This window comes from Peromyscus maniculatus, chromosome 1, assembly GCF_049852395.1.
Source record: "Peromyscus maniculatus bairdii isolate BWxNUB_F1_BW_parent chromosome 1, HU_Pman_BW_mat_3.1, whole genome shotgun sequence".
Taxonomy (NCBI): Eukaryota; Metazoa; Chordata; class Mammalia; order Rodentia; family Cricetidae; genus Peromyscus; species Peromyscus maniculatus.
Window position 1 is genome coordinate 200,842,899 of NC_134852.1, and position 18,001 is coordinate 200,860,899.

Consider the following 18,001-nt stretch of genomic DNA (forward strand, 5'->3'; position numbering starts at 1 on the left):
GAACTAACAGACCAGACCCCTTAAGTCAGGGCAGCTCTGCCTAGAACCGGATCAGAGGAGCTAAACCTTTCTCAGTACATTTCGGCTGCAGCTCCCGCCTTCTCCGGTAGGGGCGCTGGGCACCAGCGGATAGCCGGTTCCCTCCCAGCACCGACTCAGGCGCCCACCTGGGTCAGTAGCTTTGCAACTTTTCCCGCAGCAGTGTGCTGCCCTGGGTCTGGGAAAATTCACAAACGTCAGGTCCACTTCATTCTGGGTAGGCATTGTCTCTGCCATCTTTCTCCGGCCTAGCCATGTCTTCTGCTCCCAATTTTCATGTTAGCTTTGGTGGGAAAGCAAGTTCAGAAGGTGAGGGCTCTGGGGAATCCCTGGCTTTCCAACCCTCTAGCACAGGCCCAGAACCCAGGCGCCCTGGCTGCAGGCTGCAAACATCCCCACCTTTTCCAGGGCTTTCTCAGATTTCCTCCTTTTCTTTCGCACCATCCACTCCTCTATTCTCCTTTTCTGGATTGCCCCGTTTTGTTCTCACATCTCCAACCACAATTCCCCTCCATCGCGGGCTTTCACCTTTTACAAATAATCTCTTCTAATCCCTAAGAGGAAAGAGCAGCTTGAAATCTGTGTCCTTCGCCCAGCCACCACCCTGTTCCTGTTCTATTAGTCCTTCCAGCCCCCCACCCACCATGCCGCACTTTCAATTTCCAGATGCTTTCCTGGAACCGCGTCTCTAGCCGGTCCTCAAGCTTTCCTGCTCATCAAAGTCTCCGTCTTCTTGCGGTCAGGAAGGGTCCCAGTCGCATCAGGTGAGCAAACTACAGTCCTCCTGCCGTGGGGGACAGGGGACCTTCCAAATGGTGGCGGGCACTTTGAAACAACTGGCCCTGCTCAGAATCGCGCCTGGAGGTCAGAAGGACAAGATCTAATAGTCTAGGGCAGGAAAATGGGACCTGGATCTTCTCGGTGGGAGTAGAGTCTTTACTACTCTCCTCCCACATCTAGCCCGGGGTCCCGAGGACAGCCTTTGCCCGGCAGCTTTCCGGCATACTTTCCAGACCTCTAGGCGGTTTAATCAGATTACGTCCACAGGTGCTGGGGGACCATGGGTGCGTCAGGAAGAGGGGTGCTGTCCTTGTTCTCCACATTGCCTCTGACCAACCACTCACACACAGGCTCTGGGAGATGCAAACACAGCCTGTGTACGATCCGGGAGCACCCACGGTGGAGCGCACCTCCCGCCCCGCCCCGCCGCTCTCACTCGACACAAGCTCGTGTAAACGCTCAAGCACGGGGCCGCGCGCCCCCGCACACCCAGCAACACCCTCCCTACACACACACACCAGCTCAACCAGGTAACCCCCACACACACCCCGAGGCGCCCTCCAGCCAGCCCCGGAACACCCCTGGTCTCCCTCTTGCTCGCCTGCGCGCACGCACGCGCACGCACGCACTCCCCGCGCCCCCGCAACGGGAGGGGGCGCAGGTCTCCGGAGGCGGGGAGCCAAGAGCAGAGTCGTGGGTCCATCCCGCGCTTGGCTTCCGCGCGGAAGCTCCGGGCTGGCCCTCGTCTCCAGATCCAGAACAGTTGGCGCTGGAAACAATTTACGCCTCTTCCTCCTCCCGGAGACCCTTATACTTCCCCGCGCGCCATCTCCCGCTCCCAAGAACAGACCCGAAGAGTGAACCCCCAGTTGCGGCCAGGAGCGGCTTCCCAACTCCGCGCCCGCAGCAGGCTGGAGGCTTGGAGGCTGGATTTCCGAGGGACTCCGGATTAGGGTCTGCTGTCAGTCCCTCCTCCTGGATCCCGCTAGCGTTGCCCGTTTTAAAAGAGGATTTTCTCATTACCTCTGAACACCTCCTTTTCACAAATTTTTTGAAAGAGCTCGGTGGGCAAGATTTGGGAGGGAGACATTTAAACAGCAGCACCAAACCCGCCAGAGCATCAAGGGAGCATTTAGTAATTGCTCTTGGGTTGTGGGATCACCCTCTGGACCTGGGAGCCAGCGATCCAGAGGGGGAAGAGCGCAGGACAGGCGAGGCGCTCCAGCGGGAGCCACCTCCTTCCCGGCCGCCCCCTCCTCACTCCCTTGATACACTCGCTCTCTCGCTCGCTCGCCAGCGCGCCCCCCCTCCCCGCCGGACCCGCACCTCGGCGGGCGCCACACACTCGGCAGCCCGAGCCGCGGTAGCCGCAGCGGGATGGAGGCGGCAGGCACCGAGCGCCCCGCAGGCTGGCCCGGGGCGCCCCTCGCCCGGACGGGGCTGCTACTCTTGTCTACGTGGGTCCTGGCCGGCGCCGAGATCACTTGGGGCACGACGGGAGGTCCCGGGCGCCTGGTGTCTCCGGCTTCACGGCCACCAGCGATGCCTCCTCTCTTGTCACGGGCAGCGATGAACCGGTGGCCCGAGGAGCTGGCGACTGCACGGAGAGCCACTACGCTGAGGCGCAGGTCTCGGCTGGAGCTACTGCCCCAGGCGAACGGCGGCGGGGAGATACCGGCTGAAGCTGAGGGAACCTCGCCTGAAGACGTGAGGTGGGTTCGGGGCATCCCGGCTCCTAGCACGGCGGGCAGCTCGAGGAGGACTCGCCGGGCACAGCCCCCCAGTACCCTGGAGCGCGGGGACGCTTGGGCTACTGCTCCCGGAGATGGTGCCAAAGGAAGCCGCCCTCAAACCAAGGGTTCCCGGGAAGAGGTGAAGGCGACGCGGACTGGAGGACCGGCGGCTGAGGAGCTCAGGCTGCCCAGCACGTCTTTTGCGCTGACTGGGGACTCGGCCCACAATCAAGCTATGGTGCACTGGTCGGGACACAACAGCAGCGTGAGTACCCCCATCTAGCACAGATCTCTAGTTTCCTGACAGCCATGGGTCATGGGGGTCGGGAGCGAGGGGCAGATAGTTGCTTTGGGTCCAGATGGAGAACCAGGCTGGCTAGACTTTTAGAGAGGGGTTTGTCCTGCCCCTTCACGCCCCCAACAGGTTCCAGAGTTTTGTTGTAAGATGGTGTGTGCATCTGTTTACTGAAGACCCTGGCACTGAGGCTGTCTGGAGGGCTAAGAGAAAAGTGTGCCTTAAAGCTGCCTGGGCGAGGGATCTGTGGTCGCTCTCTCCTGCATTCGGCTTGGGAGAGTCACTTTTTCTTTTCTAAGGAGGGGATGCTTGAATTCGTGGGTGCAAACAGGGACTGATGTGGAGGAATCTTTAGACGGATTCCTGAGACTGGTGGAGCTCCCCCTTGCCCCCACCCCCACCCCGGTCACGCTAAGGGAACCAGGGAAATAGGGAGACTGAGGCCACGGAGAAACCGACCCACTTGTTCATTTTGGGGTAGCTGCCTGGCACATCATATGCTAGCCAGGCAGGGAGCTGGGCTGCCTCACCCAAGCTGGAAGGCAATCCGAGTGGGGGCAGGCAGGAAAAAAAAAGTTTAAGAAGTGAAGCGAATTTCCACACCCTTCCCCTACTGCTTATACTCATGCTTGTATTGCACACGCACAGTGGGGGAGCAGAAAACTCACTTTCGCCTCTGTGTCCTGCAAACACAAACGTCTCTGGGGTCAGAGTTGAGCCCCTGCTCTTTCAGAGCACATCTCTGCTCCCCTTTCTTTGCCATCTGGGCCCCCAGGTTGTTGTTGCACCAAGAGGTGGCACCTTCCTTAAGCCTGCTCCGGAGTCTTTGGGGCTCGGGAATGGGGCGTCCAGCTGAGGAGGGTCCTCCCCAGGCAGCTGCAGCTGCGGGCGGCACCTGCTTGACTGTTTTCTCTCCACCTCACTACCACTCAGCAAGAACTGGCTGCCTAAAGCTTCCCTACTCTCTTTCCTCTTGTGGTCGCTATTTCACCTGGCCTTGCCAAATCGTTTTTCTGGTGTGGCTTTCCAGTTCAGTTGAGAACCAGACTTAGGGCAGAGCAGGGGTTCCATTAGGAGGACTAGGGATTCACAAGCAGCTCTGAGAGCTCATTTGATGGAAAGTACTGCCTCTTTTGTATGTCGCTTCACGACCGGCTTTTGAAAAGACTTCCTGGGGGAAATGTTTGCCTTGTTTTACCAGAGTGTGGGGGCTATAGGGTTGAGTATTGAAGAACAGGGAAGGCAGGAGTCTGCAGAGCTGGGCACACAAGCAGTAACCAAGTACAGATTTCCTGGTTGCCAGTGATGCACAGTGGGGGTGGCGCTGGGGCAGCAAAGCCTGAGTCCCAGGTGCTGGGTTCAAAGGAGGAGAAGAGTCCAGATACACAGGGCAGCTTGGTGACTAATGGCTTCATCTGCCTCCATCAAGACAGCCCCCCCCGTACCCCCCCCCACACCGCCACCCCCCAAGCCTTGGCTTGGATGGCTTTGAGCATGGGGCGGAGGCTGGGCAATGGTGCACCTTTGCAGGGCTGTGTGACTGAAGACTTACCTCCAAGTTCCCAGGGGATGTTTGGGGTGGGGGAGGGGAGAAAGGGGGACGGGATTCCCTGGAAGCAGAGCTTGTGAATTCCGACTTCATTTAATTTAGATAGTTAGGAATTGTGGGGAGTGCTCTTGGTTTTTCTCCTCCTTGAGAAGGTGGTATCCTTGCATATGTGTGGCTTTATTACTAAATTCACTCAGCCAGGAGTGCTTCATCTCTGCTTTAATTTTAAGAGACATTTAAAAACATTGACAAAGTCCCTGGAAATGGGACTTTTGGTAGAAAACATTTCTCGAAAATAATAGGGAAATGTGGATGGCCTTCTCTGCCCATCTTCAGGGTGGTTGAGCAGAAGGTATGTGAAGGATAGTCTGGCTTGTGCCCACTGGGGAAATGCCTCCTCAATCCAGATAGGGCCTAAGGTCCTGGGTAGCAGACCAGCTGGGCATGGGGATTTGGACCATCTATTAACCAGCTCCTGGGACTATTGGCTGTGCTGTTGGCCGACTTCACTGCTCCAGCAAGTACAAGGCAGCTCATCCCCAGACAGAGAGGGACCGCTTACTTTGTCGCTCGATGGCACCTGCCTTTTGAGTACATATTGTCTGCAGCACCAGGAAGAAAAGTGTCATTGTCAGACTGGGGTGCTCTGTAAAGGGGAGAACTTTTGGGGAGCAGCCTCAGCAGGATGTTTTTTCCCCTCCCTTGCCAGCAGCAAGAAGAGAAGGTGAGGAGCCATGAGGACAGTGGAGAAACACCTGGAAGTCTTTTTACTGCTGCTTTGAAGTGGAGGGAGATGCCATTAGCAAAAAATATGGGGCCCAGGAGCAGGATCTTCTGGCCAGGGAAGACAATTCCACCTTTAATTATGGCTTCTAAGTGTTAAACAGGCCCTTTGACCAGCAGCTTCAGCATTAGCAGTTTGGGTTTTTCTGCTTTTCTCCCAGGTGCCTTTGGTGAGCTGCAACTCTTGACACAAATTTCTTTGGTGGTGGTGGGCGTTAGTCACTGAACTCTGAGCTCTACTCTGGTAGAGTTTACAGTCAGAAATACATAATTTGGCATCCTTAGCCTTACCCTCTTGGTTCAGCATGTACTTCAGGAGCATAGGGCCAAGAAGAGATCCTTGTATATAAGGACAATGCTGCCTTGTTCTTGCTGGAGCAGTGAAGCTGGCCAAGAGCACAGCCAACGGTCCCAGGAGCTGGTTAATAGATGGCACAAACCTCCATGCCCAGTTGGTCTGCTACCCAGGACCTTTGGCCCCATTTTGATTGCTTGGGGGCAAATGCTTACTTTGGTACAATAACTGGGGTGGGTTTGCTTGGGAGGCGATGGAGGAGGTGCTAGCAGACGAACACAGAGAGAAGCAGGAGAGAGAGATGTTGTGGGGCCTGGCTCTGATCACACTGACTTGGCTAGTGAGGTGAGGAGCCATGGCCTTGGAGCCTCTGCCCTGGAGGAGATTTGCAGTTGTTCTTGCTTGCTGCTGCTTGTCTGCAGCTGGGATCCTGGTGATTAATGGGTTAGAAAGTGTTTCACAAACACCCGGGGGAACCCAGTCCCCATGGCTTACAGGGAAACAGAAAAACACATTATTCTGTCCTTTTCCTTCAAATGGAGGCAGAGGCTTCCTTGCTTGCTCAGTGAGTTGGCAAATGGCCCTGGAGAGTGTAGAGTTGTGAAGGCATAGCCCACTTATTTCTACCTCTTCCTTCATGGATTAACCCTTGATTCTGTATACTCTCTTAGATCAGGCACCATTTCTTCTTGGCAGCTCACACACAGAGACTTCACAGCCTGGTGCCCCTTAGTATGTCTGCTTGGGATGACTTGGCAGGTAGTTTTCAATTAATGTGCCCAACCTGAAACCTTAGTGAAGAGAAATGAGGAGATGCAGGGTCATTCTAGGTCCCTGCCAGACATGGAGCAAGTTAGAAGATATACAAAGAGGTGGGATTTTTTTTTTACCCTTAGCTAATGCAGTTAGCCTGTGCTCTAAAATATTTACTCCTAATGTGCAAAATAGTGACATATGTAATCAGATTCATTGTATTTCACTCACTAGAGCAGTTCACTGTGCTCCTAAACAGATTTTTCAAACGGCTTTTGGCTGGATTGCTTGGTCTTCAGCGTCTCAGTGACACAATATCTTAATGCATTTTGCCTTCTCTGAGGCTTAATAAAGAAGCCTGCTGCAGAAACCATTCTTCAGGGGTTTGCCAAAAAAATCTGTTTTTAATTAATATTACAAGGAAAGGCATCTCAGTTGAGACAGAGCTGGGAAACACACGGGGACACAACAGCACTAATTGCTCTCGGTCACTGTCCGCCAGGAGTTGGGGTGTGGGGAGGAGGGGTGAACTGTTTGTCTGCTCCAAGAGCTCTCAGATGGCTGGGTTACTGGCTCTGATTTGCTTCTCAGGTCCTGTGGTGGTTTCCAAGGTGAGCAGAGAAGCAAATGCCTTCACCTGGGGGCCTTATTTAGTGATGGCTGAAATGCAGTATTTGGAACTTGCGTTTTGATTGGCAGGGAAGGGAAGCTGTTGAGTAGGGGATTCCCCAATTGTGTTGGGCTTAAGAGTAGGGGTTTGGTGGATCCAGTGGTAAGAAAGCTCTGGAAGCTCTTTTATTTTATTTTTTTTTTTCTCTAGCTGTATACTCTGTTGTTACTAGGGGAAATCTGGGAGCAGAGATCTGTGGACCAGAGTCGTCTCACAAGGAACAGAGAAGTATGACAGAGCCAGACACACAGACACACGGTCCATACCTGGAGGCTAGCAGTTTATTAAGGACTAGGTACAGATGGGCAAGTCATCTGAGGCCTGTGGCTACATCTACCTGCCCAACTGTAGATTTCCTCCTTTCTACCTTCCTTTGGCCTTTTGGGTGCTGAGAGACATTTCTCTTACAGGGAGAAAATGCAAAGCATGTTTCAATAGACAATTTGGGAGACAAGAGACCCATTAGAAAAAGAAGTAGAAAATGTAGAATATATTCTTCTCTCTCTCTCTCTCTCTCTCTCTCTCTCTCTCTCTCTCACACACACACACACACACACACACACACACACACACACACACACACACGTCCACACACACAGAGAGCTGGACTAGCTCTGAGGCATGAAGGGAATTTAGCTAACCATGATTATTATTCTGTGTGTTGGAGGCTGGCAAAAGGATTGGACAGAACCTCATCTTCTTGGTAAGCAGTGGATCAAGGGTACTTTGCCTCACTTAGGTACTAAGTGATGGTTGGGTAAGTGGATGAATGAATGGTAGTTCCCACTTTCATGGAGCACAATCTACAAGCAAATTTGAAAGCACTGTCAGAGATATGATTTCCTAACTCAACAGACACTATACCCAGCAATCACTTGTTTTTGCACATCTCCATTCCAGTGTGAGCTTCTTGAATTCAAATCTAAAGTCCTATGTTATGGCATTAAAGGCCTTTAACTTGCATGTCTTGAGTGTCCTAGGTCCACTCTTGCAACTTGTGATTTGCCCCATGGTCAGCTCCTCTGCAGGGCTTGTCCCCTGTTCCAGGCTTCTGACTGGCTCTGCTCCAAGACCTCCTCCACTTGAGACATGCTCCTTCTGTTACAGTGCACCCATTCATGCCTCAGTTTAAGACACAAACACAGGCCTCTACACAACCTTCCTAAGAAACATTTATTTCCCTTTTCCGAGTGACTTAGAGGATTTATATACTGCACCACACATTTGATCATTTTTAGTAGATTTTTTTACTCTAATCTTATATTTTTCAGTATTTGTGGGTGAGTGATGAAATATTAATAGTTTAATAAATACTCTATAATCAATTGTGTATTCTGTTCTTATATGTGCCCCATGACTCAGTAGCATTTTGCTCTGGGGAGATAGATGGTGTCTAAACTATGGGAAAGAGGGAAATCATTTTTAGTCTCAGATGACAAATGGGTTAATAACTTCTCTTAATAATATTGAATGTAAGTGTTCAGTTTGTTATTTCATATGGGAATTTCTTTAGATGTGTGCTCATGTTCATGTGTGTTTGTGTGTGTGTAGGTGCATGTACATGTGTGTGCATGTGTATAGGGATGCCAGAGGTCAATGTTGAGTGCTTTCCTCAATCACTCTCTACCTTAGTTTTTGACCTGTGGTCTTTTACTGAACCTGGAGCTCTTTGATTGGTTAGACTGGCTGGCTAGCAACCTCCCATCTTTTTTTTTTTTTTTTTTTTTTTTTTTTTTTTTTTTTTTGTCTCTGTCTCCTCAGTGCTGGTGAGGTTATAGGCATGTGCTTCTATGCCTGGCTTTTTATGTACGTGTTAGGTATTGAACTCAGGTTTTCACTACGTCATTTCAACAGAATAATGTAGGCCTCATGAGCTACCTAGCCACAGGTTCTTAGCTATGATAATTGTGTCAGGTATGGGTTTCATCTTGTGCAGTGGTGCTAAAATCCAATCAGAAAGTGGTTGGTCACTCCTGTGACATTTGCACCACTATTGTACCAGTGGGCATGTCTTTCCTTATATCAACTCTCAGAGTTAATAGCTGAGTAAGACTGATGATTACTTTTGTCCTCTAGTAGTGTGCATAGCACTATGAAAGCTAGCCAATAGGGGTGAGGCTTCCAGGTCAGTGCCAGCTTAATTGGTCCATGCTCTATGACTTAAGCATACGTTGTTTTTAGCAATAGGGGTTTACCATCATGTTCTGCAGGGAAATCAATGGCATTGACAATAGCCTGCAATTTTTAAGAGGAGAGAGATCTTTGGTACTTCATTGACCAGCATCTTCAAAAGTGGTGTTGTACGCTAAACCCTTTACTGACGAGGCTGTCTCCCTGACCACTTATATGTGCATTTTAGCACAATTTAGATTCCATGAGGTCCTTACTCCACTTGAAAGGGGATAGAAATAAGGACAAGTCAATGATCCTGACTTCTCATGTATTTCAGAGATTAGATATCTACTCACACAGGCTGTTCAGCCATTTGCTGAGCATTTGATGTCTATGTGCTGTTGTTCTGGCTACTAGGGATTGATAGGGATGTGATGGAGGGGTGAGAAACAAATATTCGACAGCATTTGCCTCAAGGTCCCTCTTGTATGCTTTGGATGTAAGCCTGCTCTTCTGTAAAGTTAAATAACACATGACAACAAGACAAAAGCCATGGGGTAATGTGTGGCTAATTGTTGAGCTATTGTTTGAGGCTATGAGCTTAGAGGAGAAAGCATCACTGTGGGAGATACTACAGGCATCTTACACCTACACAATGCCAAGGCTGGAGGTGCTCCTAGGAACTGTCTTCATCAAATTACTCAACATGGGGATGAGGCACAAGGCTTAGACAGCAACATCACATCCTACAGCTGTATCCCAACTGTTCTTTTGTCTAAGAATAGACTCTCCTATTTCTTCTTGATTTTCTCATTATTCCTTCAAGTTAACAAAGCATTTTCTTTCCAGAAGTGTTCACATACTTGTACTTTTATTTGAGTAAAGTATAGTACTACCCATTTTATAGGTAGAGTAGACTGAGGCCTAGAATGGCTGTATGTAAGAGTAAAATAGATTCCTCCATCTTGGATTGTTTTTCATGTCACTATAACCAAATATCTGCAGAAGCAGCTCAAGGGAGGAAAAACTCATTTGGATTCAAGGTTCAGAGGACACGTTCCATCATGGTAGAGAAGGCATGGTGTCAGGGGTGGCTAAGTCCATATCACAGGAGTGTGAAGTGGCTAGTCACATCATGGGAGTCAAAGAAAGAAGCACAAAGCTTGGCTCAAAGTGGGACTAGGTTATTACCCTCAAAGATCCATCCCCAGTGAACCTTCTCTGAAAGCCATTTCCCATCCTAAAGGTTCCACAACCTTCCATGACAGTGTCATTTGTGCAGTATAAGTATTCAAGTGCATGAGCCTGTGGTGGACACTTCACATCCACATTGCAGCATCCCCATAGTCACTCTGTCCACCCACTACAGTGGATGGAGGCAATAAATAATGGGCTCCTTAATATTGGATGAGCTGTATCTTACTAACAATTGCTGATGGGAGTCTTGGTAAATCACCTGACTATTTGAATTAGTGAGTCAATCAAATATAGTTGCTTGTTTTGGCTTTTTTTGTATGTGTTTGAGTTTAATTATTTATGGAAATGCTGTTTTTTTTTATAGAACACCAAGAAATGTTCCATAGTAAATGTAGACAAAATAATGGAGTCTCAGAACTTTAAGGTTGCACAGTAGATTTTTGTTATTGGGTCCATCCTGGGCAGTGGAGGAAATGCTTCCTTCTTTGCTGAGGTGAGAAGGATTTGCAGTACAGATAGATCAGCTTTTCAGGAATATTGGTCAATAAAACTGTGTCCATTTCTAAGTAGGGCTCTGTGTCTTCACAAATGCTGAAGAAAATGTAGCTTAAGGGGAAAAGCTTGAGATAAAGCTATACAGGATAATTAGGGATTCCACTTGATGTAAAGTGTGGATTATTTTGCATGGGTAAGTGGTATGACATATGGTTTATCATATGTGTGAACTAATACTCATGGAGGGATTAAATCCTGAATGCAAATCTTTTCAGGATTTATTGCAAATGGATAGACGGGGAATGTAAAAAGTGGATTTCAGAGACAGGCTGGTTCAATCCTCTTTCTGTTTCTGAATAGCTATGTGGCTGGCACTAGAAAATTGTTACCTTCTCTCAGCTCGTACAAAGGGGCCAGCTGAAAGGATTTTAAATGAGATTATATGCAGCAGAGTTCTCACAAGAAGTACCCAGCCATTCTGTAGTACGTGTTCCATATATTTTTGCCATTGGCTTAGGTCTGCTTTTATATCTGGAAACAAGGCTTCACTTGGTTTTCACATGGAAATGTTGAAGCAGAGGAAGGAGCTACTTGCCCACAGTTTGCCAAGGAGCGAATGGTAAAGCATCCAGGAGACACAGGCATCAGCAGAATGCTCATTTCAACCACCTCCCACAGCCTCTGTTTTCCAACCAGGTCTCCATGACATCTGATTTTTATGTAGTGCTGACAGGAACAGTGAAAGAGACCCACAACAGGGCGGCTGAGAGGGTTCTGGTGTCCTGAAACTTCTACCTAGAATTTGCAATGGAAATGGTTAGAATCATTTTGGCTAGAATCAGCTATAAGCCTGATGGCAAATAAGGGAAGTAAGATGAATGTTTTTCCCAGGGCTTTTTATTGTGTGGAGGGCTAAGGGATCCAGGGAAATGGGAGGAACTTTTCTTGGCTTGGGTATTATTAGTGTTTACACCTCACCAGGAATCATAAGACATTTCTGGAAGAAAGTCAAGTGTGTAGCTTTAAGAAAATAGGAGAACACAGGATGCTGGGGCTGCTTGGTAAGCAGAGGCCTTAGTATCAAAGACATTCCCACATCCATGTCTGGGAATGGACCTTAGTGCTTCATTGTTCTTCTATCTCGTAGCTATGTTTGGTGTTAAAAGGGAATATCTGCAGGTATCTGCAGCTAGCCTCTTTCTTCAGGATGATCATATTGACAGAATCTACCAATTAATTTGTACTAATCTTACCCATTCAGTGAATGGCTTGCATTCTCTTTTTGCTTTCATTTTGCGCACCCAGGATGGAACCTGAGAGCCCTATACAGACACTAGAGGGAGTGTTACCCTGGGAAAGACATGAAAATAAATAAGATAAAATAATGAAAAAAATGTAGTACCGTGAATTGTTCCAAAGAGAACATTGTTTCCAAGAGAAGATAAGAAGTAGCCTGTAAGTGCATTGCATGAGAGGTTGTTGGCAGATCCAGAATGAATAATTGATTGACAACAGGGCAGTTTAATTCTGTGGGTTGATTGTATTTATGCTTCCTGAAGAAAAGTAGAAGACAGATGTTCAAACTGTTTCACATGGTTCTCAACCTGTGGATTGCATATCAGATATCCTGTGTATCAGATATTTACATTATGGTTCATAACAGTAGCAAAATTATAGTTACAAAGTAGCAACCAAATAATTTTATGGTCGGGGGTCACCACAGCATGAGGAGCTGTACTCAAGGATTGCAGCATGAGAAAAGGTTAGCACCACTGTCAGAGGCTGAGCTAAGATTGTACCAGTGGATTCCCTGGAGATGGTGCTCAGCTGGTTTCTTCCGTCTCTACTGCATTTTCTTCCTCATTCTCTTGTGTCCGGTGGTCAGTCAATAGAAGCTTTTTGAATTTAGTAGATGCAAATACTTAATATTGCCTAGTTGAAAAAGTAATGTCCTGAAGATGTCTGGCCTGCTCTAGCTACCTCTAGGTTTCAAGTCTGTATCCCTGGAATATCTCAGTTGTTTCCTTTTGGTTCTCAGTCCCTATTTGCCTGACATGGTCCTCACAAGAGCCCTTATGTTGGTTTTATGGCTAAGTAGATGTGTTCTCATCTAGATGGTGAGAACCAGGTTAAATATTACACAGATGCTAGGAAATGAACCGTTTCTTTTTTTAAATTTTTAAATTTTTTTTATAATTTAATTTGATTTTACGTATCAGCCACGGATTCCCTTGTCCTCCCCCCTCCTGTCCCCCCACCCCCATCCCCCACCCCTCCCACCTTCCTCCCAACCCACCCCCCATTCCCATCTCCTCCAGGGCAAAGACTCCCCTGGGGATTGAGTTCAACCTGGTAGATTCAGTCCAGGCAGGTCCAGTCTCCTCCTCCCAGGCTGAGCCAAGCGTCCCTGCATAAGCCCCAGGTTCCAAACAGCCAGCTCATGCACTGAGGACAGGACCCAGTCCCACTGCCTGGATGCCTCCCAAACAGATCAAGCTAATCAACTGTCTCACTTATCCAGAGGGTCTGATCCAGTTGGAACCCTTTCTTTTTGAGATGTTGCTCTCAGTGGGACATGGAGAATGACGAGTGAGTGGAACTTCCTTCTTCCCTCTAGACTGGGCTAGAAGAGAAGCTTAAACTGCCATGTTAGGATGTGATTATGTGGGGCAAGGGGAGGCTTGTTTATTGTTAGAGTGTTGAAACAATGAAACTAGGGCTACAGACAAGCATCTTTTCAGGGTAATGGAAGAACAGGTGATCCACAAGAGAGGTCTTCCTCATTTCATGTGCTGTGTTTTCAGGTCTATTCATGTTTAAAGGTGAATTTTTACTTTCTCGAAATTCCCAAATACCAATCCAAATAATGTTCGATCAAATATCTGAGCACCTTATGGCACATTTAAGTAGCTACATAATTTTTAAATGGAAGGCCTTCAAGCAGCAGTGACCTTGACCAAGTCTCCATGCCTTAGTTTCACTGGTCTCAAAATTAGGATCATACTTGATTTGCAAGGTTGTTGGGAATCTTAGAGATGATGCAAGTGTCTAGTGCAGTAGGCTACATTATAAGTCAAGAATGTTAGTTCATATCCTCAAAGATGCAAAATGGGATCGGTTGAGTGTCTGCTTTTGTGTTAGATCTCTTGGTATCCTACTTATTTTTTGAAAACTTCATTTATTGACATGCTAGCCTGACTTCCAAATATGAGTAGCAGGGACTGTTTGCCCAACAATTTTCTATGTCCAGTTTTGCTTTTGTCATATTGAGCACCACCTGGGTCAGGGAATTTATGTCTGTCAAAGGGCGGGGAGAAGCCATTCATTGGTCCCTGGTGGACATGGGTGGAAAAGTCCTTTGGGCTAGGACAACATTGGTCCCTGGTGGCTATATATTAAACAATCTCCCAGCATATTAAGCCCCAGTTGCTCTCTCTGGCAACTTGCTTGCATTTTTTTCTACCTTCCACCCCTATTTTATTCCATGACTTCCCTATCAGACTCCCTAGAGATTATCTCCCAAATGAACTTCTTAAATTAAGAAATTTAAGCACCTTCTAGCACCTTGTTTCTGGAGAAATCTTAAGTTACTTTCAAGTCATTAATATGGCTTTTCTACAGAATCAGAAATAATGGTATATAGGGATAGACTCACTACAAGGATTTGACTTAGGCAATTTTGGTGGCCAAGAAGAAAGCTGTGTGGTTGGGAAGCTGAAGACTCAGGGCAACAGATGGTCTAGTCCTATTCTGAATCCAAAGACTGAGCAGCAGGAGAGACGATGGTGTAAATTCTTGACAAAGACCAAGCATGGAGGCAGAGGAAGACTGATGCCCCAGATTACCAGTGAGGCAGAGAGAAAAAAATTCTTTCTTCTCTGCCTTTTATTGTATTTTGGCCTTCTGTGGATTGGATGAGTTGTGGTGTCTCTGTGAGGAAAGACCATCTGCATTACTCCATCTATTGATTGATTAAAATGTTGACATTTCCCAGAAACACCCTCACAGACACTGACAAAATAATGATCAACCAAATATTTGAGTACCTTGTGGTCCGATTAAGTTGGTATATAAAGTTATCTATCATATCAAGTCAAGATCTTTTCTCATACTTTAAGAATACTGTTTTGGGGTGTTTAGACACCTCATGCTAGCAAAATATAAACCACAGAATCAGGAATAGGTTACTTATCTTTGTATTATTGCCCAATAGGGTCATATAGAACCGAGAATTACAGGCTGTTGCCAGTACTGCTCTAAAACTTGACGTTAAGACCCTATTGCTGAAGATACTATATACTTAAATCATAGAACACAGAGACATAAAGTTGGTACTCAACTGCAAACTTTATCCCTGTGGCTATGTTCATGGTGCTAGAAGGTGCTAAGCATTCTGCCCGAGGAGAAAAGAAAGCCTCAGTCTTACCCACCTGTGAACACCGTAAGCTACAGCAATGACTGGCCTGACGAGGTAGGTCCATCGGTGCAATTGTGGCATAGATGTTATGTGAGCAACCAACAACTTTATGATTGATTCCAAGGCCTGCTCTGTAAGATAGAACTCAGATACATGGCATTATTACAAAGGCTAACAACTTCTGGCTAGCTAGAGCCTAGGTCCCAGAAGGGAATCCAATACATCTACACTGCTAAATAATATTAAAATGATTTCCAGTGACTTACTGGTATTCATATAGATAAGAGCATTCCTCAACTCTCATCAGAGAAACTTCTCTTTGAAATAGATGGCAGTTAACACTGAGAATGACAACTGGCCAACATACAGAAAACAAAAGGCTATAGAGTGCTCAGCACCAAGCTGGGCATTTATTTTTTTACCCCAAGGCTTGAAGATCTTTGTGGAAGGGTGGTGGTGGTTGTGGAAAGATGGTAAGAGCCACAGGTGGTGAGTACCATTAAGAAAATGGTTTTCCAGACCTAACAAAACACAACCATAGATGAACTCACAGTGATTGTGACAGCATGTACAAACTTTCACAAGCTCCAGCAATATAAAATCCAGCATAATGGGAGAGAAGGTGGGATGTAATCCTACCACAGGTTGAATAGCTATTAACTGGATGGCTGTTGGAAGAGGGAGTCAGGTCTCTCTCTCCCTCCCTCCCCCCCCTCTCCCTCTCTCCCTCCTTCCCTCCCTCCCTCCCTCCCTCCCTCCCTCCCTCCCTCCCTCCCTTTCTTCCTTTTGTTTACTTTTCTAATGAGGTGATCTTTAGCAGGCAGACCACACACCAGAGCATTCCCCTCTCCCAAGACTATCTGGGCAACACACACTAACTCAGTGGGGAAAGAAGAAAAACAAGTTGTCTCAAAGTTGGGTGGGAAGGGGTGGGAGGGTAGAGAGGGGGATAAGGGCAGGACATGAGGGTAGTGAGTATGTTCAAAAATCTATTGTATGAAATCCTCAAAGAATCCATAAAAATTGTTTTAAAAATCCTGTTTGGGGCCCTGCTTTAGGGGGAGGGGGAGATCAAGGTAGTTAGATGGCCCTTCTTTTGTTTGGCACCTGCCAGAAGAAAGGAGTTAGCGGCTTCTAGGAGGGGAACCACATATCCAAATTATTTCTTAGTGCAGTACTCAGAGGTAAGGGGCTTCTCCTACTCAGGGCACGTGCTTGGTTTTCACAATGCACAAAGCCTAAAACGAAAGATTCTTCTTTCCCTTAAGCTTCCTTATGATTGGAAGGAGCCACTGGGCTCACAGTTAGCTCTTTCTGCCTAAGCTAACACCACTGAAGGATGTCATGATATGCTGGTGAGAACTTTGCTTTGGGATTGGGCCTCTCTGGTTTGAGTTCCTTATCCACATGGATTTTTGTCAGCGAGTCATGTGCCTTTCAGGTCCATGGACCTGGGGACTCTGTTAGAGGTGGGAACTTAGTTTATGAATAAGAGTCATGAGTGGTCCTTTTTAAAATTAGCTACATTATCAGTAAGGAGAAGGAGCTATGATTTTAAAATTAGAAAATTCTTCTTTCAAGCATGAAAAGAGTGATCTTAACCTTACTTAAGTTGATGTATTTCCATTTATTCTTTCACTAATTCATTCAATAATTTGTTTGCTTTTGGGCAAGATATTTAATTTGCAATAAAGATATTTAACTTTTCTTGATATTCAAGATATTTAACTTGTCTTGAATCCTCACCCCCCCACCCCCCACTCCCCCACCCCCGACTCCAATCTGTAAAATGAAAAAAAAAAGTTGTATAAACTGGTGTGGTCCCATGCCATGACAAAGTAAATGTCAATCATTTGTGTATTAATGAAATAGGGGCAATACTGTGTGTTCCCTTTATGTCTCAAATGAGGAAATGTTGCACATGGAGGCATTTTGAATGGAGCTTGGGTGATCTGAATGCAAGAGGCTGATTTACCTGAAGGAGCTGGAAGTCCCTAACCAACAGATTTGAGGGCTTTCATAGCCCCTCCTTTCTTCTACTTTCTTAGTGAAAATGAAACACACAACTCACATAGTCCGCAGTTAAGACCCAGAGATTCTTATGCCAAGCATGATGTACATTTTATTTCTAGTCACATCTGATACAATAAAATTTCTAGATAGACTATAATTTGATGTTTATAAAAAAAAAGTTTGTTCTAGAACTTGACCTGTATTGATTGCTCTGCCTTTCTCCTTTCAGATAAAGCATCATTGTGGAGCACTTAGTTTGTGCTCGGTAATACAGCATATACAGAAACTTCACATAGTAGACCCTGACAACCATGAACTTATGACTTATGGTTTCATGTGTGGGAAGCATGCATGGGACAGATATTACATGAAACAATGAGAGGCATATATACTAGTTTTATATTATTGAGGAAATAACAGTGAATATAATCAGGATTATAGTGAATTAAAAGTGAAGTGTGATATTAAAAATAGCATTAATGATTTTTATTACTTCAACAAAATCTAGTAATATGATTGAAAACAATGTCTCTATTACTAAACCAGTGTCTTTGGACAGGTCATGTTCTGATCTTATTTGAGATCCTGCTCCCTCCATATCTTGGATACCTGGGATTGTAAATTTGTACCCGCGGGCAACATTGCTCTAACTTTCTTCTAGGGCGTTTTGTTTTGTCTTGTGTTTCTATTTGTTCTCCTTCCCATATGGACAGAAGAAATGTCCTGCTCAAAACATTTTAGTTGGCAGGTGTAATTGTACTGTTTCCTACCTTATTGGGCCCCGTTTCTTCCTATCTTGAGTTTCTATTTGTTTTACTCCTGGATCTGTGTTTCACTTCTGAGATTACATTCTTCTTTGTTGGCTGTCTT

General features: G+C 46.6%; 1 protein-coding gene across 1 annotated transcript in view; it reads left to right on the top strand.

Moving 5' to 3' along the window:
* The first annotated feature begins 2,092 nt into the window (after positions 1–2,092).
* The window catches only part of Sorcs3 (sortilin related VPS10 domain containing receptor 3), a 627,324-nt gene continuing 611,415 nt past the window's right edge, over positions 2,093–18,001 (top strand). The window contains exon 1 of the mRNA XM_006983301.4: positions 2,093–2,817. Coding sequence (XP_006983363.1) covers positions 2,197–2,817 — 621 coding nt within the window. The 5' untranslated portion in view covers positions 2,093–2,196. The remainder of the gene's footprint in view (positions 2,818–18,001) is intronic.